The 24446-nt window shown below is 45.1% G+C and overlaps 1 protein-coding gene across 1 annotated transcript in view; it reads left to right on the top strand.

Annotated features, from left to right (window-relative positions):
- LRRC70 (leucine rich repeat containing 70) overlaps positions 1-24245 on the top strand; it is a 79223-nt gene extending 54978 nt beyond the window's left edge. The window contains exons 3-4 of the mRNA XM_078675140.1: positions 11898-11984; positions 22199-24245. Coding sequence (XP_078531266.1) covers positions 22216-24108 — 1893 coding nt within the window. The 5' untranslated portion in view covers positions 11898-11984; positions 22199-22215 and the 3' untranslated portion in view covers positions 24109-24245. The remainder of the gene's footprint in view (positions 1-11897; positions 11985-22198) is intronic.
- Positions 24246-24446: the final 201 nt, after the last annotated feature.

Here is a 24446-nt window from a genome sequence, read left to right as displayed (position 1 = left end):
CACGGGTTTTTTACAGTAGATGGATGGTGCAGGGTGCTATCCTTAATCCCCCCCTCATTTTCGAAAGGGTAACTACTTTGTCTAGCCGACTCAAGATGGTTTTCATCTGTGAGTTAATGAGTTGGTCAAAGTGTGATTGCATGTCTGAAATTAATTGGGACGCCCATCTAAGTGGTGCCTCCTGTCGCAATTCCCGCTCTATATCTTCCCCTGATTCCTGACAGTTGTCATTGTTCTTTACCAGCTGGTTTTTGCCTTGCTTTGCCCCCTTACGTTTGGTTTTCCTCAATGGAATCCCCCTTGTAACCTTAGTAGATGTCTTCCCCTTAACTGAGGTTGAAAGCAAAACATCTATATTGGGCTGCTGTCCGCAGGGGATCTCCTGTGCCTGCTAAACTGGGGAGTCACTAGGGAAGTTAGTTATGGTGTGGACCTCTGTCTCTTGTGGGGTAGGAGAGGAGTCAATTTGCGGGGTAAGTGATAAGCGCCTTTTGGCGCGCCCAATTTCACATGACACTGCACCAATAGCTTTTTGCAGCATCTTATCTATTGCTGTGGGTTGAATGGACAGGGGGGAAGAGATGCCCTTTTTCTTAGCCTTGAGTCGAGGGCGGGGGGGGGGGTAGTTTTGCCAGTTTTAGAGGACCTAGTACGCACTGTGTTGACCATCCTCATGGGGCATGGGGTGGTGGCAAGGTGTTGGGCTCGACCAAGCCGTAGTTACAAACTGGGTTAATATACAATAATTGATTATTATTCAAAACTTCCCAGATCGATTTAGTGGGCAATCACCCAATTATACCCAACTACCCAAGCATATTCAAATGCAAATACAATAAAAGTACCCGTGTCCTTAGGTGTTTTGCCCAGTCCAGTCACTCACAGCCACGGATAGGCACAGACAGGCCCGCCCTTTGTCCCGGGCTTCATCCCGGCTCCGTCCCGCCGCAGGAAGGGTGGAGTGACTTTTTAACGAGATTTCAGTGCGTCTCCTTAACTTGCACCAGGTGCTGAGGCGGCGAGGCACCCTGGGGGCTGAAGTCCAAGCCCGGGTGTTAGCGTTGCGGTATTCGTCGTTTTGGGGAACTGGCCACCTTCGTCCTCACGTCCTTTCCCCACCTATTTCACTCCTCGTCACGCAGTTAAATAGGAACACAGTTCAGCTCAATGCAGCCTCCCAAAGCACAGGACAGGAAACAGCGTTTTTAAACGAGTTGTCAGGGCGTCTCCCTAACTCGCACCAGGTGCTGAGGCGGTGATGCACCCTGGGGGCTGAAGTCCAAACCCGGGTGTTAGCGTTGCGGTACTCGTTGTTTTGGGGAACTGGCCACCTTCATTCTCACGTCCTCTCCCCTCCTCTTTCACTCCTCGTCACGCAGTTAAATAGGAACACAGTTCAGCTCAATGCAGCCTCCCAAAGCACAGGACAGGAAACAGCGTTTTTAAACGAGTTGTCAGGGCGTCTCCCTAACTCGCACCAGGTGCTGAGGCGGTGATGCACCCTGGGGGCTGAAGTCCAAACCCGGGTGTTAGCGTTGCGGTACTCGTTGTTTTGGGGAACTGGCCACCTTCATTCTCACGTCCTCTCCCCTCCTCTTTCACTCCTCGTCACGCAGTTAAAAAGGAACACATTTCAGCTCAATGCAGCCCCCCAGTCACTTCATTTTAATCTTGAGATCCTTAGCCTCTTAAACTGAAGTGACTGTTTCAGTGGAGGAACAAGTGTTTTTATTATTGTCAATGATACATAATATATACTGTGAGTGTGTGCAAGGGACTGTTGTTTTGGTTTATCAGTGGTTATCCACACATTGGGGAGGAGGGTGGCTCTCCACACCCTTGTGCACCGCAATCATAATTGTGTACTGGTATATACTCACTGCATAGTTCCCAGGAGCGAAATGACCCTACACAATCCACCGACCAAGAAGTCCAAATGATTTGAGAAGCCATAGGTCCCTGTAGCACCATTTTAGCCCAGGAAATCAGGAAGCTCACTTGCCCAAATACCCGATGGTACTATGTCTTACACAAGACCTCCTAAAAAAATGGGAGACTTCACACACCCAACCTATACTTACACCTACTTCGGCATAAACACAATTGGCCTACAAACTGAACACACCTCAAATGTAATACATTTGAGCACAAAATACAATGTTGTATTATATGATATTCTAGAAAAACAGGCAAAAGGTGAGAGATTTTTAAAATTCAACGCAATGGTTATGATGCCATTATGCTTTTTAGTTTGCTTATTTTGCACTGCCCTGCTCTGCACCCCATGACTGGTGGTTGTGATTGCATGCATGTGTATAAAATCAAATAAAAGATTTATAACAGTAAGATTTCTGGAGATTTTGGCCTTTTTTGGAACAGTCGGACATGAAGTGTCAGATTTAACAGTTTCTTTCAGATACCACCTGCTGTAGAGAACTTTTAATTCCTTACCAGCAGAGATAAATGATTGCCCTTCTGATAATTCTAAAAGCACTTTCTTTATCTTTCCACTTTCAAGTCCATTATGCTCCACTAGGCAAGATCCCCCTAATGGAGGCCTGAGGAAAACCTGGCTGGTTCCTCAGTCTGTTACATATTACTTTTGATTCTTTAGCTGGCTTTGCCTCTGGACTCCTTGGGCTGGCTGGGATTTCGACAGAGGCAAGTGCAGCAGCAGGGAAGGCCAACAGAGCTTCAGCAGGGACCTTCAAACTTGAGAAATTGTCCCATGCCTCCGCATTACAGAGTCACACAGCAGTAAATTTCATGCAGGACAATCCCCGATAGAAAGATGTACAAGAAGCTGAATAGAAACAAAGCTTATGTGTTGAATCCTATAGTTGGCCAAGTATCATTGTTAAATCACTCAGTGTATTCAACAAATTAACCATACTCACACATGCTGACCTATGATTCACAGATCTTCATGGACAATTCTCCAGGTATTAACCCTTTCAAGACACCTAAAAACCTTTTCTAAATGCAACAAACCAAGCTAAACCTACTTTCAATAAAGTCTGACTATTATTGCAAGTCTTTTGTAATTCTGTTCAGCAATTTGTTTTTTTGCATTGGGAGCAGAGATTCCTGGGGATGAGTACCTTTTGACACACTCCACTTTTTGCCCTCCTCCCAAAGGATCTCCATGAGACTTGCCATGCCAATTTTGCACACCAGTTACCGACAGACATATAAGAGCCAGTGCCAACGGCCCCTCAGGCCTCTAGAGCCAAAGACTCTGTCCTGACATGTCCACAATGTATCATGAACAATTTAGTGGTTACGTAATATTGCTTAACATAATGTCCTGCTTGCTCTGTTAACTAACCTGTAATTTTCATTGCTCTGAGCCACAGCCTCCTTTGTCATGGTACTGACCATGTGAGGTCTATTTCTTCTAGAGGCATGATGTGGCATTTCTACTGAATATCAATTTGAATTTGTGATTTGCATTTGGAAGGGGCGTGTTTTGGATGACCATTTTAAATACTGAATCAGTATAGTATGTATTGCTGTTTAGTGACAGAATGCCGATTGTAAATCAGTAATACTTTACCACCAGTTTAAAACTAGTAGTAACTCATTTACGAAAGGGAAGGGGTCCCCTGGGGACCCCTTTCGCTTTGAGAATGTTAAAACAAATATTTTGTCAGAGCAGGCAGTGGTCTTAAGGACCACTAACTACTCCTAAATAAAATTAAATTTAAAAGTTTACTTATTTCTTTTTAAATGTACACCATTTTCCTTTAAGGAATAAGGGCTGAATTTAAAAAAAGGTTTTCTGTATCAAAAAGCAATCATAGACATGGTGATGGGCTGACCTCAGCAGGCCACTATCCCTGTGATGGCTGTGATTCATAATGGTACCTGCAAACACAACAATGATGGACAGAATGTGGATCAATGTCACACATTCACCCCAGTCCAAAGATCTGGGCCCAAATTCATCGTTTTTCCACTCCACACCACCCTGGGTTAGACAATGGCGATATGCAAATCAGCGCTGACCCTGTGCCCCATGGGAACAGTCCAGTCCGAACTACAAAAGCCATGTCCTTCCCAGAACGGAAACAAGCATCCGAGGACCGGCCCGGTTTCGAGGTAACACCTCTCATCAGCCCGGCTAGCTTGATTCCAGTGGTGTGGAGTGCCTGGGACTCACGTCTGAGCATCCCCAGTACACTTAGAGCGGTACCTGCAAACACAACAATGATGGACAGAATGTGGATCAATGTCACACATTCACCCCAGTCCAAAGATCTGGGCCCAAATCCATCGTTTTTCCACTCCACACCACCCTGGGTTAGACAATGGCGATATGCAAATCAGCGCTGACCCTGTGCCCCATGGGAACAGTCCAGTCCGAACTACAAAAGCCATGTCCTTCCCAGAACGGAAACAAGCATCCGAGGACCGGCCCGGTTTCGAGGTAACACCTCTCATCAGCCCGGCTAGCTTGATTCCAGTGGTGTGGAGTGCCTGGGACTCACGTCTGAGCATCCCCAGTACACTTAGAGCGGTACCTGCAAACACAACAATGATGGACAGAATGTGGATCAATGTCACACATTCACCCCAGTCCAAAGATCTGGGCCCAAATCCATCGTTTTTCCACTCCACACCACCCTGGGTTAGACAATGGCGATATGCAAATCAGCGCTGACCCTGTGCCCCATGGGAACAGTCCAGTCCGAACTACAAAAGCCATGTCCTTCCCAGAACGGAAACAAGCATCCGAGGACCGGCCCGGTTTCGAGGTAAAACCTCTCATCAGCCCGGCTAGCTTGATTCCTGTGGTGTGGAGTGCCTGGGACTCACGTCTGAGCCTCCCCAGTACACTTAGAGCGGTACCTGCAAACACAACAATGATAGACAGAATGTGGATCAATGTCACACATTCACCCCAGTCCAAAGATCTGGGCCCAAATCCATCATTTTTCCACTCCACACCACCCTGGGTTAGACAATGGCGATATGCAAATCAGCGCTGACCCTGTGCCCCATGGGAACAGTCCAGTCCGAACTACAAAAGCCATGTCCTTCCCAGAACGGAAACAAGCATCCGATCTGTCCATCACTGTTGTGTTTGCAATTACCGCTCTAAGTGTACTGGGGATGCTCAGACGTGAGTCCCAGGCACTCCACACCACTGGAGTCAAGCTAGCCGGGCTGATGAGAGGTGTTACCTCGAAACCGGGCCGGTCCTCGGATGCTTGATTCCGTTCTGGGAAGGACATGGCTTTTGTAGTTCGGACTGGACTGTTCCCATGGGGCACAGGGTCAGCGCTGATTTGCATATCGCCATTGTCTAACCCAGGGTGGTGTGGAGTGGAAAAACGATGGATTTGGGCCCAGATCTTTGGACTGGGGTGAATGTGTGACATTGATCCACATTCTGTCCATCACTGTTGTGTTTGCAATTACCGCTCTACGTGTACTGGGGATGCTCAGACGTGAGTCCCAGGCACTCCACACCACTGGAGTCAAGCTAGCCGGGCTGATGAGAGGTGTTACCTCGAAACCGGGCCGGTCCTCGGATGCTTGATTCCGTTCTGGGAAGGACATGGCTTTTGTAGTTCGGACTGGACTGTTCCCATGGGGCACAGGGTCAGCGCTGATTTGCATATCGCCATTGTCTAACCCAGGGTGGTGTGGAGTGGAAAAACAATGGATTTGGGCCCAGATCTTTGGACTGGGGTGAATGTGTGACATTGATCCACATTCTGTCCATCACTGTTGTGTTTGCAATTACCGCTCTAAGTGTACTGGGGATGCTCAGACGTGAGTCCCAGGCACTCCACACCACTGGAGTCAAGCTAGCCGGGCTGATGAGAGGTGTTACCTCAAAACCGGGCCGGTCCTCGGATGCTTGATTCCGTTCTGGGAAGGACATGGCTTTTGTAGTTCGGACTGGACTGTTCCCATGGGGCACATGGTCAGCGCTGATTTGCATATCGCCATTGTCTAACCCAGGGTGGTGTGGAGTGGAAAAACGATGGATTTGGGCCCAGATCTTTGGACTGGGGTGAATGTGTGACATTGATCCACATTCTGTCCATCACTGTTGTGTTTGCAATTACCGCTCTAAGTGTACTGGGGATGCTCAGACGTGAGTCCCAGGCACTCCACACCACTGGAGTCAAGCTAGCCGGGCTGATGAGATGTGTTACCTCGAAACCGGGCCGGTCCTCGGATGCTTGATTCCGTTCTGGGAAGGACATGGCTTTTGTAGTTCGGACTGGACTGTTCCCATGGGGCACAGGGTCAGCGCTGATTTGCATATCGCCATTGTCTAACCCAGGGTGGTGTGGAGTGGAAAAACGATGGATTTGGGCCCAGATCTTTGGACTGGGGTGAATGTGTGACATTGATCCACATTCTGTCCATCACTGTTGTGTTTGCAATTACCGCTCTAAGTGTACTGGGGATGCTCAGACGTGAGTCCCAGGCACTCCACACCACTGGAGTCAAGCTAGCCGGGCTGATGAGAGGTGTTACCTCGAAACCGGGCCGGTCCTCGGATGCTTGATTCCGTTCTGGGAAGGACATGGCTTTTGTAGTTCGGACTGGACTGTTCCCATGGGGCACAGGGTCAGCGCTGATTTGCATATCGCCATTGTCTAACCCAGGGTGGTGTGGAGTGGAAAAACGATGGATTTGGGCCCAGATCTTTGGACTGGGGTGAATGTGTGACATTGATCCACATTCTGTCCATCACTGTTGTGTTTGCAATTACCGCTCTAAGTGTACTGGGGATGCTCAGACGTGAGTCCCAGGCACTCCACACCACTGGAGTCAAGCTAGCCGGGCTGATGAGAGGTGTTACCTCGAAACCGGGCCGGTCCTCGGATGCTTGATTCCGTTCTGGGAAGGACATGGCTTTTGTAGTTCGGACTGGACTGTTCCCATGGGGCACAGGGTCAGCGCTGATTTGCATATCGCCATTGTCTAACCCAGGGTGGTGTGGAGTGGAAAAACGATGGATTTGGGCCCAGATCTTTGGACTGGGGTGAATGTGTGACATTGATCCACATTCTGTCCATCACTGTTGTGTTTGTGATTCATAATGGGTCACCAATTTTGACCTTCCTCATTTATATTCATGTGGTAGGTTGATTTGCGACTGATCCAGCGCTCCTATTGAAAAACTGTCTCAAAACGCTACCTATCACCTCAATACTCACCATTAATCATGTAACACTTATAAAGGCCCATAACACCAATGAGACAATATCTGAGCGACTGAATCATGTGGTCTGATTAATAAACTCAACTTACATATTATTTGCACTATTATCTGTTTTCACCATGGTTTAAAACATCTATTTTTATTAATCTGGCCACTAAAGGCGATTGGATCAACTGATGGTAACTAGATCATGAATAAACAAGACCAGCTTGTCATTTCAAATCTAATTTTATTGTCTTTATTTTTCTTAAGAAAGAAGCATTTACTTTTTAGAATCTTTATTTTATAAGCAAATAAGAAAGCAGCATTTTAGTATGGAAATGAATTAATAAACGGACACTTTCAAAGCAAGCTCAAAAACATGAAATATTAGCGGAATAATAGTCCCCATTCCCTAAATCTCATTCCCTAAATCTAGTTCGCTGTCTAATTCTCACTTCACCTCGAAAGGAAAAATCTTTTAAAGTCTGCTGTCCTTACGTGCGCCAAAAGTCCAACAGCATGTCACGTCAATCAGGAATCGGAAAGAAGAGAGTTTTTTCTCCGCTCCAAGTGTCAGGATTTATACCTTTCTTTCTAGCTAAACTTTCTACATTTTACATTTTTCTGAGAGCTTCCGAGATTTTCATTGGCTGTCCTGTGTCAGTCAACGATAAAACATTAGATCATGTCTGTTACTTGACCAAGCCCAGGCTTTTACATAAGCCCTATTATCTCTCATTACCACGTCTTCCAACTTCCTCAGAAAGATACTTTTTCCACAAGTTTCAAACATTTACTTCCTAGCCTTGGCAGACATAACAAGTTCCTGTCCTTGAACCTTTCTCCGAGTGCACGTTCAACTCAGCTGAAGAACTGCTTTTCCAAATTATGTGATGATTGTGAAGTGAAAGTCTACACAGCTACGCATGTGCAAGGCATCACTCTGGACAAGTTTTCATCTGCAACTCTGTCTGCCATATTTTTCTGAATCACTTCTAGGCCTCACTTCGGAAACTATTATTAAACAAACACAAGACATCAATTAATTAAAGAATTGAAACCCATTCTGTTACCCACCCCCTTTACTAATTAATCCTGCTAATTATGTTACCTAGCTGAAGCACACATATGCAGCATTATATTTACCATTCCTTTAGGAACTACAGGAACTCTTTTATGCATTTTGTCACAGAAAAGACATAACATAAGCACACAAAATAAGCACATGCCATTAGTTAAACAGCCGCATTTAATACTGACAAAGACAATAGACAAGGTTAGTTTATTATTTCTTCTTTGCGTTCGCAACATGAGGCACATTAGTTTATCCCACGTATAATGATGCAAGAATTTCTTAAGCTATGTTGATTAGTAATTTCACCACAAGCATATTATTTCAATTATAATTATGGGAGATTAACTTCGCAAGTTTGAACAAAATTTTGTTCTGCACCTTGATCCATCACGACCAACTGGGAATTGCTATTTCAAAGAAGTTACTTTCCTTACATCAGGAGTTGAGATTTCCTAATTGTGATATGGTAAGAACTGCAATTAATTAATCTCAATTCTAGATTTTTGTGCCTCTTGTACCCTAGGTGTATTTATTAAACACTTAATTTTTTTTCTTCTGAAATAGGATTGATAAAAATTGGCTGTATGTTGGACAAGGCCAATCTCAAGCTGAAAAGGAATGAGGATGTAAGATAAGGAGTTAATGGTGTTAGATTTATCTTCCAGCACCTCACTCAGTGTTAAGCTTTCAGCCACCTCAAGCTGGCACAGCGAGAGCCAAAAGTCCTGTAAAAAATCTTTTACAAATCGTTGATCAGTGAAGTTAAGTTCTGATTGTTGTTGTTGAAGCTTGATTTACCTTCTCTTCGACATTACTATGGTCCGTGATTACTTCACACTAAGGGGCCCATTAGGATGTCTGGCGGATTGCCCCCGCCAGGCTGGCGGTAGCCACCGCCAGCCTGGCGGGGGAAATCCGCCCGACATCCTTCCCTGAATTCCCCACCGCCATATTAGTATGGCGGGGGGACCACTGCGGAAGAAAACACTGCCCGCCACTTTTCCGCCCGGTCGCCTTGCGGCCGGGGCGGAAAATGTTGAATATGGTGGTGGTGTCTCTGAGACACCGGCAGCCATATTACAATGGCAAGAGTGCAATGCCTTTCCGTGGCGAAAGGCAGGCGGTCTTCACTCTGGGGGCCCCCTGCGGGCCCCCAGAGTGAAGGTGAGTGGGGGGTGCACACGGGGGGTAGCTGTGGTACCCCCCTTCATTTTCATTTCCAAAGCGGCAGGCGCCGCGCGGTGCCTGCCGCTTTGGAAATGAAAATGCTGTGATGTATTATCAGCATTGTGGCAGGCGGTGCAGAGAGCACCGCCCGCCACAATGCTGAGAATACAGGATGTGCCCGCCACTGTGGCGGGCACATCCTAATGGCACCCCCGGGCCCCCGCCCTTAAGGCGGGCGGTCCCATTTTCCGATAGGGTGGCGGGCAGGCAAAGCCCGCCCGCCCGCCGTCCTAATGGACCCCTAAGGGTCCGATTCTGATCCCGTCTGTAAAGCCCTCTAACCGGCTCGGATCCGGAGGACTTTCTGGACGAAACGTGCTCCGGGCATCCGAGCGAGTGAGTATGATACGTCCTTAAGCATATGGAATCGGTACGCTCTGACTTAGATTGAAGTCAATAGGAGCCTGCGTACAGACTCGTACACAGGCTCCCATTGCAGAAAATGTGTGGTGGGGGAATAGTGTACATCCTGTGGCGGTTACCCATGGTACCCGACACACTGTGTGTGCATGCTTGGATCGGGGGGACCCATGGGCACCCCCTGTAACCAATTCAGAGGGCCCCGGGTGAAGGGGGCCTGCTACGGCCCTAGAAGTACGCTTCCTGGAGCTTTTATGAGTCAGAAGCTCCAACTCAATCCGGCTGATCGACGCGTGCATTGTACGTGGTAGCTGAGAAAGCTTATCCATTGCACTGCACGCGTCGACCATGTTGTGGTCGTCTGGAAGGCTTCGCTTACCTGTACGAGTCACTCGGAGCGCTCACACGTACAGCGGTACAAGTCGTTCGGAAACCGGGGCTATGAATCGGACGCGCTTGCTACGGATCCCATTCGGAGCCCTTTCAAGCGAGATCGGAATTGGGCCCTAAGTATGTTTGTAAACATTCTTAGCTTTCACGCTGTGAGCAACAATACTTTTTTTAGAGGGTGCTAGCTGTTTTTTTTGCTAGTTTGTTGAACATTTATTCCGAAGAATAACCTTCAAAGGACTTGCTTTTATTGTAGAATGAGTAAATGTTTATTAATATCAATGAATTGACAGGAAAAACAATAAAAACGAAATGAAGCAGTTAATTTTAGCAAACAAGACATTTTTTTCTTAAGTTGTCTCATTTAAAGAGATGGTCCTGGCAACAGAAAATATAACCATGTTATTCAAGAGGCCACTAACTATCGCTACCAGATACTTTTGGGAGAGAATTCAGTCCCTGAGAGCAATAACAAATCATGTTAGTCATGAGACTCATAATTACATTGATAGGGGAATTAGAAACTCCTGTTGGGGTCAGTCCATACCTCACTCATGTGAGATTTCATAGCTGCAGTGCTAACATCTTGACCCAGATACCATACAAAACTTTTGCATGAAAATTTCATTTCACCACTCTCATAAACTTGGTAAACCCATTTATCAAAATGAAATGCTATCTACATGTAAGAAACATGATTCCACAGCAGATCCCAGTTCTTAAGATCTATCCCACAAAAGGCTGTAGCAAATACGTCCTACCTGCATATTTAAAAAAACGACAGCAACAAGTATCATAAGCTGGACATTTGAGAACATATTCTCCAAATCTTCACGTTGTTATTAGGTGAGAATTCCAATGCTGTTTTTAATTCCTCCTCGTTAAAAAGATACTATCTTAAATGAGAAAATTACGGGGTATATTACCAACAACTAGCGATATTTATGGCTAAATAAGCTCAGCGACAATTTTTCTATCGCCGTGCATCGCCGGATTTTATCGCAGAGATAGCGTGCTATTAGCAATGTTTATCTCAATGCGATAAAATATCCCACGATAAAGGCTTATTGCGTGAATATCGCTGGAAATCCATCGATATTCAGGCATTAACGCCAATAGGGTCTTAACCTGAATATCCAACTCCCATTGGATACACAGGTTAAGAAGTGGTCTGAGCAGGCGTTAGTTTTCAGCGATATTCGTGCTTAGCGCACATTTTTTAATCGCTACGCCTGCGTTGAAAATAGGCGATAGAGATGTTAGCGACTGCTTTCAGTCGCTAACAGGTTGGGTATGTCCACTTTGCATGTCATTAGGGATAAATATTGCTGACATGCAAAGCGGGCCCCAAACCGCTCCCTATCGCCTACAAACTGTCGCTAACTGCTGTTAGCGACAGCTTGCTAATAGGGCGATTAAATTGTTGCCGCTTCTCGGCCGAAAAGGGCCGCAAAAGCGGTGATAATTTCATATCGCCCGCCTTGCTAATATTCCCCCACATTTTTAGCCAGAACAGCAATATGGTATGTCTGACTTAAGGAATGTGAGTGCGCTATAGGGTTTCTGTGTTTTATGCCTTCCATGTTGCTAGACTCGTCGGCACTAAAAATAAATTTTGCTTGTAGAATAACCTAATTGTTCAACTGAAACTCCCAATTCCTACATTTCTCCTAGATCCTAAAAAGATGTAAGTGGTAGACGGAAAATTGCTCCGAATAATTTACACTGGCTTTGGTCTAAACAATAGAAGATGATCTTTGGGTAAGCTTTCAAGCCATATTTTAAAAATAAAAAATGTTTATATATAACATCAAATAATGGCGCTGCAACACGTAAATGAGCAAATCTGCTTCGGGTATCACGATTTTCCTGTGTACCCACAGGAAGACTCGCATAAAATGTTACTCCTCAATATTTCTATTCATGTGACTATAAAATCTGCTTCGCCTGCAGCCACCAAGAGAAGGAGTTCTTGTGGCTTTTCATATTAAAGACAAGAATGTTAGATTTTATGTGATTGATTGCAACCAATTCTTTAAGCAATGTTCCTCTAGTGCATGCAAAGTGCGCTGTGCCTCAATATGCGTTCAATCTAGAACAGTCTCATGAGTATATTGTTTGATGTCTAAAGACGCATCTCCTAATTTTGGTGGCCAGACTCTCAGAGGGATGGTACCATGGCCAATGTTGCCATCATAAAGGTTAAAATTCAGAGGGATAAGGACACTCCCTGCTTTAGTTCTTTAGTCATGTTGATTTTCTTGGTGTGGGCCACATTGGCCCACGGTTTAACCTGAATCCAGATTTAGGAACTGAATTTGCACCCAGTAGCAGACTGTGGATATGCCAATTTGTGATTTTTCTCCTGTGACAGACACAGTCTTTGGTATTGAAGGGGATTTAAAGTCAATGAAAAAGGATATACATTTTTGGGTTCATCATTGCATTGATAGATTAGCATCACCAATGCTACTATGTTGTCAGTTGTGCAACAGGAAGTCTGGAAGCCAGTTTCAAATCACAGGTAATATTTCCCATTTCTTGCCCTATATTGTAATTATGCAGTGATAGTGAGACACACCCTGTATCCTTCATGTAAAAAACATGCAATGAGACTATAATTAGCAAGATCATTCCTTAAACCTTTTTTGTGAATTAAAGAGATAATTGAATTTTTACAGCAATCAATTGAGGTGGAATAATAACATTGCTTTAACAATACAGACATTTGCATATAAAGACCATTCTTATCTATAGTGCAGCTGGAAGCCCATTTGGCCCAGGACCAGATAACCTGGACCCAGATGAGCCAATTTACATGATCTTGGGCTCATTTCACTCCTGGTCCTGCACCGTAGCCACCTGGAGCATTTTGTCCAGGCCTCCTGGTCTCTGAAAGGGCCTATAAGTACAACTCTTGCCCACTCTGGACCTCAATGTGGTCTGGGGGCAGCATTACAGGTCATGGAGAGACTCACTTAACCTGGAGTCAACTGCATGCAAAGTTCTTAGTCCATTAGGGTATCATAGGGCTTGTCCTTCCCGCTGACCCTGGTGGTGCCACCTTTGCAGTCCAGGGTCTTGCTCTCCTTCATGTTCTGGGGATTCCACTTTTATGTACGGTCCAGCCCGTGGATGGAGGATGCCCTTTTGTCTCACCCTAAAACTGTTTGGTTTTTTTTGCATGTTTTTTGCAGTTGTATGTATCACAAACTATACCCAAAATATTGGAGCTCTTTTCATGAACACTGGTTACATTACACAAGGCCACATTCAGTAAGTGATTTTCCCAGAATCACAGGATGTTAAGTCAACGCTAAGACTAAACTTGGTCTCCCAGTTTCGAAGTCAGCGGCTCTAACCACAACCTCTGGTCAGTTCTCTTCTCTTCCCTAGGTTTAGGTCCAGTATGCCTAGTGAGACAAAAGGCTGTTGTCATGCCTCTATGTGTGTGCTGGGGAAGGTGCCTTTGAGTGTAATCAGGGCAAGGCACGGCTCTTCTCAAGCATCCTGTCAGGATGACCCACTCAGCTCCAAGTCCAAACCCAGTTCTTTTTGTGCACTTCCTGGTTCCGATACGCATTTCCCATTTGGAGAGCCATCACCAGCCAAGGCAGCTGAAAACTCTCATAAACATTAGGCAGGAAAATGCCAACTTTCTAAAAATTTTATTTCTAAAATAGTTAAGTAAAAACTGATATTACCATTAAAGAGGATTTTAAAATACAAATGAATGAAAGAATAGTTGTTCTAACTGGTACCAATCCACATTTAGCATTTACTAAATGTAACAATGTCGTCCAAGGATACCTTACGGCAGCAGCCACCCTTGCTATTGTGAAAATGATTTCTGGGGAAATTCACTGAAAGGACATGCTCAACATTTAAAGTCCACATGGTCTATATATTGATGACTTATTTATATTTAAAAGGAATATTTAGGCCTATAAAAAGTGGTATTTTGACAGGTTGCACTTGCAGTTTTTAACTGCCACAGGTGGGTCACCTGTGTGCATCTACTAGTCTGCACCCAACTGTAGTCTCTCAAATGCAGCCTGAACCCGAGCACACGTGAATGTACACATGTTCAAGTGTAACTAACCCAGTGCCCCTTACCTTAGCTGCATTGCAGTGGCCTTACCTTAAAAGGTGAACACTGGAGGTAAATATATGCAATCCCATTTACCATGAAATTACTGGGAGTGAGACTCCGGTAAGGGACCCATTCACAAAATAGGTCAAAAAAGTGGGTTATACAAAGAAAAAAATGCTGGTACTAAGTGGTCACCAAATGTGGCCACCGATTAAGTACCCCATATAATGGAAGAACTTGTACAAAAATGCAAAATGTAATCCCTTGTAAATCTGTGCTTTCGGTCTCCTGTTTCTCTTCTTGTTTGTTGAAATAGATAGTCTGCTGGATTTGTTGTGGCTTGACAATATTTCAGTAAAACTCACTCACTGCAAGCTGCTGGTTTCCTTTTTGCTTACATTAACTGGTACTCCAGCTGTTTTGCCATTATTAGATAAATATTAAGCAGATAAAGAGAGTTAAACACAACATGAGCTCATACAGCTAATATTCCTATAATCGGCTAACTCAAACTTCAGGCTACTTGTTTTTTGACTAAAAACGTTACCCCTGCAGAGAGTTTATTCTACAATTCAGATTACTTAAAGTATTTTCAGAAACATAACACATTTGTAAATCCTACACTACACATGAACATATTTCATTAATAGAATTTTTGTATCATTATGGGAAGAGGGTTGGAAATTGTAATAGTTCCCTAAAAGTATTATGAAGATGTTTTCTGCATTCAAGTTGACTTATCTTTTAAAGAATAAAAAGACGTGGGATAAAAGGGAGTCATGCTGACGCGCAGCGGCTACGCGCAGTGGAGACGCCTGACTGACGCCGGAGTTACGCCAGAGTTCAGCCCGTCTGCGCCCGTCCGCGCTGAGGACGGGCTGGACCCTGGGGTTCCTCGTAGCTCCCACACTTTGCATTGGGGATATTCATCTTCGGAATTGCTGGCTCTTAGACCCCCAGTACTGCCGTGCCACCATCGGTTTTCTCCTGAGGGTTTGCGTCAGTTTCAGGTATGCCCTACCTGTAGAACCATTTTTAAATTGACAACACAGTCTTTAAGGAAACCTTTTCCTCCCCCTCCGCGACAGACGACTTTCCAACCTAGAAAGGCCTTCCTGATCAATGCGCGATCTCTTATTAAACACAATGTAGCATTTCACGATTTTGTGAGTATGAGGCAACCAGATTAGGTTTTCGTGACCGAGACGTGGGCCTCTGAGTCCGCAGGTCATGATCTACTTCTGGCTATACCTGAAGGTTATATGCTTCATAGACAGGATAGAGTGCGGCGCAGAGGAGGAGGACTGGCAATCCTCTTCAAGGCGACACTCTTATGCACTGTGAAGTCCCTATCGGTTCCTTCGGATCCTTTTGAGGCTTTATATTTTTGCATTGTTTGTTCTCCTTCAGTCTCCTTTGCTGGAATTCTTGTCTATAGACCCCCAGGACCGAGAACCAATTTCTGCCCTGAACTCTTCAGAACCTTGGAGCCTTACTTTGCGAGATCTCATTTCACCATTCTTGGTGATTTAAATTTCCATCTAGATGATCTGGAATCTAAGGACACCTATACTCTGACTAACGCATTGGAAAATTGTGACTTCGTCCAAATGGTGCACTGCCAGACTCATAGGGCCGGTCACACCCTGGACGGGGTGTTTTCCAATGATCCGAGATTATCAATTGGCCTGCCCCTGCCGCTGGTATGGTCAGATCATCTAGCAGTACCACTGGATTTAGAATCTCCCCGGGCCGAGGTTAATCATGCTGCTACTAATAAATGTCTTAAAAGAAGCTTTAGAAACTTCACCAATGATGCTCTTGCTCCCTATATCCAAGCCACTAGTATTTCATCCGTGAGGGAGGCGGACGAGGCGGCACAAGAACTTGTCGACTCTATCACCAAGGCAGCTGAAGAGTTAGCCCCTACCTCTCTTAGATATGTGGCACGACAGAAACCTACAGCCCCTTGGTTTTCGGAGTCATTGAGGCTTCTTAGACAAAACTGTAGAAGGAAAGAGAGAGGATGGCGCAAATCTTGGGATGCTACAGAACGGGAAGTATACAAGTGCCAGCTGCGAGAATATAAAAGCAGAGTTATTAAGGAAATACAGGAATATTTCACCAGCCTGACTAGCTCTCTTACTTCATCTAAAGAGCTTTTCAAGATCGTGGACTCTCTCTGCTCTCTCCAGGCACCTGACCCCGTGGTAAGCTCACAAGAGTTATGCAACAACATCTCTGATTTCTTCTACAAAAAAATAGATTATATCTATCTTGCTCTACAATCCCAGAGGAATACCCTGAATGACAATGATTCCTCTGGAATTACGCATTGTGAATCTTGGGCTGGAGATCCTACCCATACCCTTACCCATTTTCCAGCGCTTTCCCTGGAGGGTCTTAATCGACTGCTAGATAGAACTAAATCAGCTTCTCCTTTGGACCCAATTCCTTTGAAAATACTTAAGGAATGTAAGGATATTGTTCAACCCCCTATGTTGGAAATAATGAATGGGGCTATGGAACAGGGCACCTTTCCTACGGTTTGGAAGAAGGCGATAGTAAAGCCTCTCCTTAAAAAGCCCTCTCTGGACCCTGGTCTTCTTAAGAATTTCAGACCAATTTCCCTTCTGCCCGCTCCAGCAAAGATGCTGGAAGCTCACATGAACTCTCATTTATCCATCTTTCTGGATTCTTCTGGGTTCTTGGATGGCTCCCAACATGGCTTTAGAAAATTCCACAGCACTGAGTCTGCTCTGGTCAAGGTGGTAGATAACATTCGCGGAAAAGTAGATCTTGGCCAAACTACCATTCTAGTGCTGTTGGACCTCACGGCGGCGTTTGATACCCTGTCTCCCTCTACTTTGACATCTCGGTTAAGGGAGGCAGGGATAACAGGGTCGGCTTTGAGTCTCCTGAACTCTTTCTTACATCAGAGAGAACAGCGAGTGATGCTCGGAGATTTCCTCTCCCCTGCTAAATCGTTGCAATGTGGGGTGCCACAGGGGTCGGCCTTGAGCCCGACCCTGTTTAATATCTACGTGGCCCCCCTTGCGAGATTAGTAAGATCACAGGGGATGGAGGTGGTGTCATATGCCGACGACACCCATATTATGGCGTCCCTGGCCCACTCTGTGAGTACATCCGCGTCCAACTTTAGGTCTTGCATGCAGCTTGTTGCGGAGTGGATGATCCTTAACTCCCTAAAGTTGAACGGTGACAAAACAGAGGTCCTGGTCTTTGGTAAGGACCAGGACGTGTGGTCGGGGGATGGTGGCCCTTATCTCTTGGCACCTGCCCCATTCCCGCCCAATCTGCCAGGAATCTCGGCGTCATCTTCGACACCTCACTCTCTATGGAGCTCCAGGTAAATAGGACAGTTGCCACCTGCTGGGGAGTTATTAAGACCCTTAAAAGAATCCTTCATTACCTTTCCCCCCAGGCACGCAGGCAGATCGTGATCGCTCTTGTTGGCTCCAGGTTTGACTATTGTAATTCACTCTATGCTGGGGCCAACAAGTGCCTTCTGCAACGCTTGCAGGTGGTGCAGAATGCTGCTGCGCGATTTGTGTTGGCCCTTCCATGGTTGTCATCTGCTACTACGGCAAGGAAGAGCCTTCATTGGCTCCCTATTCCTTTTAGGGTTTCTTTTAAACTCCTTTGCCTCACTTATAGTGCCCTTATGGCAGGCCCTTCTGATGCGCTTGGGTCTCTGATTACCCGCTATGTGCCTAGCAGATGTCTTCGCTCTCTAGAGCGGAATCAACTGGTAGTCCCTCATATTAGGAAGGTCAGATGGGGGAGTAGGGCATTCTCCATCTTGGCACCCCAATTATGGAACACACTTCCGTTGGAGATCAAATCTCAGCCCTCTTTGGATCTCTTTAGGAAAGCTCTTAAAACCTGGTGTTTCAGTAAAGCCTATCAGTAAGTACCTGTCACCTTGTTGACTCAGCTAGATATTGAGCTAGGCGCCTTGACGCCCACTGGGCTAAGTTGCGCAGTTATAATTTATATTTCATTCATTCATTCATTCAGAGGCCAAGCGAATGAACATTTTATGAACTGGCAATCAGTCACTGTCAGAAATTGTGTTGTTGGTTGACTGAGGTATGGCCCCTGGTCAAGCAGCAACCACAACTATTATCAGGGTGAGGCAAAAGCTAACCCTACATTAATCTGACCTCAAACCTCTGGTGGCTTGGCACAGAGCAGTTAGGCTTAACTTAGAGGCAACGCGTAAAGTATTTGTGCAACACTTCAAACAGTAAAAACAGAGAAAACACCACACAAAAAATATCCCAGACTTAGGGGCCTATTATGATTGCGGTTTTCCTGCATCCTCCGGGCCGGCGGAAGCCACCACCGGCCCGGAGGATGCGGGAAAACCGCCGCGGAGCCATGAAAGACCCACCACCATATTAGGACGGCTAATGGGTCTGGCATTCCGTCCACAGCTTTTCCGCCGCGGTCGCCTTCCGACCGCGTCGGAAAAGCTTTAACATGACTGGCGGTTGTCTATCAGACACCGCCAGCCATTTTAGGATGGTGTAAAAGGCATGCTTTTCCGCGGCGGCTTGTCCGACGTGGAAAAGCATACGGACATTCGGTGAAGGTGGGGTGGGGGGTGCACATGGGGGTACCTATGGTACCCCACTGCATTTGCGTGCACAAAGCAGCAGGCACCACGCGGTGCCTGCCGCTTTGTGCATGCAAATGCGATGCATGCATTTTAAAACCTTGCGGCGGGTGCAGCTAGAAGCTGCACCCGCCGCAATGTTAAAGATAGAGGATGTGACCGCCACCCTTGCGGTCACATCCTAATCTGCTCGGAGGGAACGCCGCAGCCCTTGTGGACGTTCCCTCCTGCTCAGGGGTCATAATCGGCCCCTAAGTTGGAAAAACAGAACTTTCTTCAATAAATAAAACAAGACCAAAATGACAAACTCCAATCAGTAGAACCGTAGACATGCAATTTAAAATAATTTAGTGAAAGTAGTGCTAAAAAGCATGAAGTGCCAAATGTGGATATCTGGTCATGCCGTACCAGGACACAGTCACAAGTTCATGCCAATGCGATGGAGTGTGGCTGGCTACAGGGGCCCAGTTGATCCCGCTGAACAAAGTACCTTAAATAATGCTTTGCACTGCAAAGCATTGTGAGGATCAGTGTTGATGATTCATTGTGCAGTGGAAAGTGAGACATCGGGTCTGAGATGTGGCGAAGCTGCAATGTGAGGACCTGCACTGCATTTGAGTATCCCTTTAATGGGGCTTGCACTGCAAAGTCAGGGCGATGCATCAGAAACAAGGAGCTGCGAGGCTGCGATGGGGAGTCTGGTGTTGCACTCGAGGCTGTCGTTGAAGAGGGATGCACAGGCCTGTGCCGATGATGCGTTGCGCAGTGGTTGTTCTACATAACATAATGTCTATTTGTGAAGCGCATGTTCACCGTGATGGGTACCTTGGCGCTTAATAACAGATGTTTATTGTTACCCAACTCAATGGTACTGGTTCAGAAGGCATTGCAGGCTGCGGGAGCAATGTAGGTTTTTGTGACGATCCAATCCATGCAGCAGCGGAGATATGTCAGTTCTGCTTGGGGTCGCACTGCACATCAGAGGAAATGCGTTGGTTTCACTGGATCCACAGGGGCTGGCAGATCGCCTTAACACCCACTTCCAAGGGTCCAGCACTGGGGCTGCACCACTGGGCATGGTGGACTCACAGCTGACAGAGACCAGTTGCAGGTACAAGATTGCTGGAAGCCTCTTGTGTCCCTGAGGCTTCAGATCAAGAGGTTAGCCAACTAGCCCTTGGAGTCACATTCTGGGTTCAATAGATGTAGGTCCAGTACTTCTCTCCCAGGCAAGAGGGCAGAAGGCATCATGTCAGCAGAGCATGGCAGTAGTCATTCGGAGCAGCAGTCCAGCAGAATGGCAGTCCTGTCAAGAGCACAGCAGCCCTTATTCCTGGCAGAGTATCCACAGGCCCAGAAGTGTACTGAAGAGTTGGTGTCTGAGATTCAGTAATTATACCCAGTTGTGTCTTTGAAGTGGGGAGAAGCCTTTAGAGCAATACCTTTGAAGTGCACAGGTGGGCTGCCATCCAGGCCCTGGCTCCAGCTAACTACAGGGGGTATACAGCCTTTTGTGTGGAGCTAGGACAGAGCATATGTAAGTGTCAGTGGGGATGGGCCCAGCTCCTCTTTAGGAAATGGCAATTTATGCAGGGTTACGCCAACCTTATTATCTTCTTTCTTCTCTGTTTTTGACTTTATTTTTTCTGGTTTTGGAACTCTGGACACTTTTTCACTCCTGATCAGTGTTAAAGTGCATGTTCTTTTGTGTCTAAAATGTAGTGGCATTTGGTTTCTCCATGATTGGCATATTTAATCTACTAATAAGTCCATATTACAGTGCACTACATGTGCAGAGGTTCTGGAAATCAAATGCTACTGGTGGGCTTGCAGCACAGATTGTGCCATCCAAACAAGTAGCCCTTCAAACTTGTTTCAGGCCTGCCATTGCAGATCCTGTGTGTGCAGTTTTAAACTGCTGTGTCGACCTGGCAAGTTGCCAGACCCAAACTTCTTTATTAAATGTAAGGCACCCCTAAGGTAGGCACTAGGTAGCCGCATGGTCTGGGTGCAGTGTATATAGAAGGTAAGAAATGTGCTGTTGAGTTGTACATGTCCTTGTAGTGATCAATTGCTAAATTTGTTTTTCACTACAGCAATGCCTATCTCTCCCATCGGTTAGCATTCGGACTGCCTTGTAACACTTTACAAGTGTAACTTCCAATTGGGAAAAGATAGAAAGAGTAAGTTTGATGTCTCTTGACTCACAATTTAAAAACACATCTTTCAGGGAAGTTGGTTTTGAAATTGCGGGTCTGAAAATGCAATTTTTAGAAAGTTGGCATTTTCACTCTTTAACCATTCTGTGCCTCTGCCTGTCCCTAGAATACACATCTGGGTTGGATGACAGGCGCTTTGTACATTCCTTCTAGACAGTCACACACAAAGGGAGCCGAGGTTTGCCCTGCATATCCTGACGTGCCATTACCAGGCTGGTGGGTCTTCCTGAGCTTGAGTGAGAGGGAGGTGCTGACAATTGCACCTGAATAGGGCTCTGCCTGTACCCACACAAAGAGCAGAATACCCACTGTAGCGTGTATGGAGCCAGGACCATGAAGGGCAGGATCTTGTGTACTAAAAAGACCTTTCTTTGAAGACTCCCTACTTCAAATGCCAAAAATGTGTATAAGTATTGGACCTCTGTCCCCATATACTCAGAACACTTCTGGACTAAGCACATTCTGCTAGGAAGAAGGGCTGTTGTGCTGCCAGAAGGGACTGCCACTGACTTTGATGTGTTGACCTACTGCTTGCTGCTTCTTGCCTGAGAGTGAGAGGACTGGACTTACTCTCTACGTCCAGCATCTAAAGGTTCTCCAAGGGCTTGTTTAGACTTGCCTCTTGATACTGAAGTCTCAGGGATATCAAATACTTCGCCTGCATGTTGCTTCCAGCTCCTTGGCTCCTTTGCTATGAGTCCTGCTCTGCCAAGTGGTGTTAAATCCAGTCCTGGATCCTTGGAAGTGAGTTTTTGGTGTTGCAACCCAAGAAACCAACACATAATTTCCCCTGGGTCGATTATAACAAAAAAGGTGTTAAATACCCTGAAACATTATGTTCATGAAACAAAAGTCACTGAGGTATAAAAAAAATGCTGATGCAGTTACTAAGAACTGAATAATTAAATATTTTTTCAAAACTAAATGTGCTTTCTTTTTAATAACAATAATGTATTTCATGTTCTGCTTTGAATATTTGGAATTTCATGCATTTGACTATTTGTATTGTATTTCCTAAAAGCCAGATCACAAGCAAACATGGATATCAAAGACAGAGTGATGGATGGACTTCTAGACTTGGTGTGCTGTGCCCGAAGGCTTCTTCCTTGTTTCTTGCTCTTGTTAATCCCAAAGGAAATATGTGGCTGCCCTTCAGTTTGCCAGCTCTGCACTGGAAAACAAGCCACCTGCCGTAGTGTGGGTCTGACCAATGTACCAAATACTTTCCCCATAAGCACAAAACTTTTATACCTGAGTGGAAATAATATATCTGCAGTAAATCTCAACGAATTTAGAAACCTTCAGCAACTTGCAATACTCTATATGGATAATGTTGGCCTTTGTGATGTGCATCCAAAGGCATTTTGTACTTTGAAGAGGCTATATTATTTACATCTGAATAATAACCACATTAAGTATTTGAACCCAGGGAGCTTTGATGGGCTTTACAACTTGAACTACCTTTATATGCAGTATAATCAAATTGCTGTCCTTCCTAGGAAACTGTTTTGTAACCTTGTTGCCGTCCGATACTTAAGTCTACAAGGAAATCATCTCACCGCTCTTGGCAGAAGAACCTTCTTTGGGATGACAAGTCTTCATACACTTAATTTAGCCAACAACAAGATTTCAAAGATATCCAACTCAGCATTTTACCGTCTTTTGAAACTTGAACAACTACACCTTGAATGCAACAACTTGACTCTTATCCCATCAAATACCTTTAAAAGTCTAAAAATCCTGAAACGGTTATTTTTGTCAAATAACGCTATTGAATCGATTCATCCCATGGCATTTAAAGGGTTGGACGGCCTTCAATATCTTTTCTTGGAGAAAGCAAAGATAAAACAAATCAGTAATAATGCCTTTGTTGGCTTAAATAATCTTAACCATTTAGTTTTGAGCAATAATGAGTTGGATATAATTTCTTCAAAGATGTTTAGATTTCTGCATCAGCTAAGGTACCTTCAGTTGGACAGGAATAAAATAGTTAGCATTGAAGAAAGTGTATTCGAAAATGTAGGAGCATTTCTAAAAGTACTGAATTTAGCACATAATAATCTCACAGGTCTGGAGCCTAGAGTGCTCCAACCACTAGTTTCTTTATCTTTGTTGCAGGCAAGTTATAATCCTTGGGGTTGTGACTGCAGTTTGCTCGGGCTTTACAGATGGCTCCGATCCTCTTCAATAACAGTTAACATTTATTGCCAAAATCCTCCAAATCTTTGTGGGAGACCATTAAGAAACATTAAACGGGCAGAGTTTGAGGATTGCAGTTCAGCAGCTTCTGAACCAAGTGGAGAGTTTGAATCCACCAGTGTGAATGCGACTACAGTGATGGCTTGGTTCGATATTCAGATGTACAAATCATCCAGCCACCAGCCTACAAAAGGGCACGTGATGCCAAACATCCCTATCACACTACAAACTCCAAAATCACTTGGAAATCATCAACTTTATGACAACTACAATGGCATCCAGTCAATGGAGACTATAACTGCAACACCAGTGCAAATCCCTGCACCGGTCGCTCCAGCTAACTTTACCGGTGCAGCAAAGAATACTTTCTCTCCAGAATATGCTCCGGTGTCTCTGAAGTCTGGGCAAGTTTGCCAAGAACAGTTTGATAAGCTAAATCAGGCGTTTGACATTTTGTTAGGGATTGTAGTTGTTGCTTGTGTTGTCATTATGGGTCTCAGCATTAAAATTGTCCAGTATCGGCAAAAACTAAAAAAGTTAGAAAATTCAGGGGATAATATATTAGAATACTATAGTTGCTATCACTCTGCTCGATATAATGTGTCCAGTCCCGTTCAGCTCACCCCGCAGAACTTGGTAAGAAATCGATGTTCAGACCAAATCAGGCTGATAAAACCAACACTGCCTGAAAGTCAGGCACAGGTTATACTCTTTGAACATTCAGTCCTGTGACTGTTTCAAAAGACCACACTGGCCATTGTATTTAATGCAGACACTGGATGAAACGCATGTTGTGTTATAAATGTAAATGCCGAAGTACTGATATATATTTCTAATTCGAAATTAACAATATTTAGTGATATTATGAGAGCTGTTTTGGGCACAGGCAGTTGAGGAGAGAAAAGCATACCTGTAGCTATGCACTCAAGAGTTTTAACACCTACTGTTTTACAACACAAGTTTCCTTTGATACAACTTTTAAGTATATGGCATCATGTTGAGAAAACCTAATGTGATTGTTCTGAGTTAGACACTTTTCTGCTGCAAGTTTATGGCATCCATAGACAGAT

The sequence above is a fragment of the Lissotriton helveticus genome, chromosome 2_1, assembly GCF_964261635.1.
Source record: "Lissotriton helveticus chromosome 2_1, aLisHel1.1, whole genome shotgun sequence".
Classification (NCBI taxonomy): Eukaryota; Metazoa; Chordata; class Amphibia; order Caudata; family Salamandridae; genus Lissotriton; species Lissotriton helveticus.
This window is presented reverse-complemented; position numbering and strand designations above follow the sequence as displayed.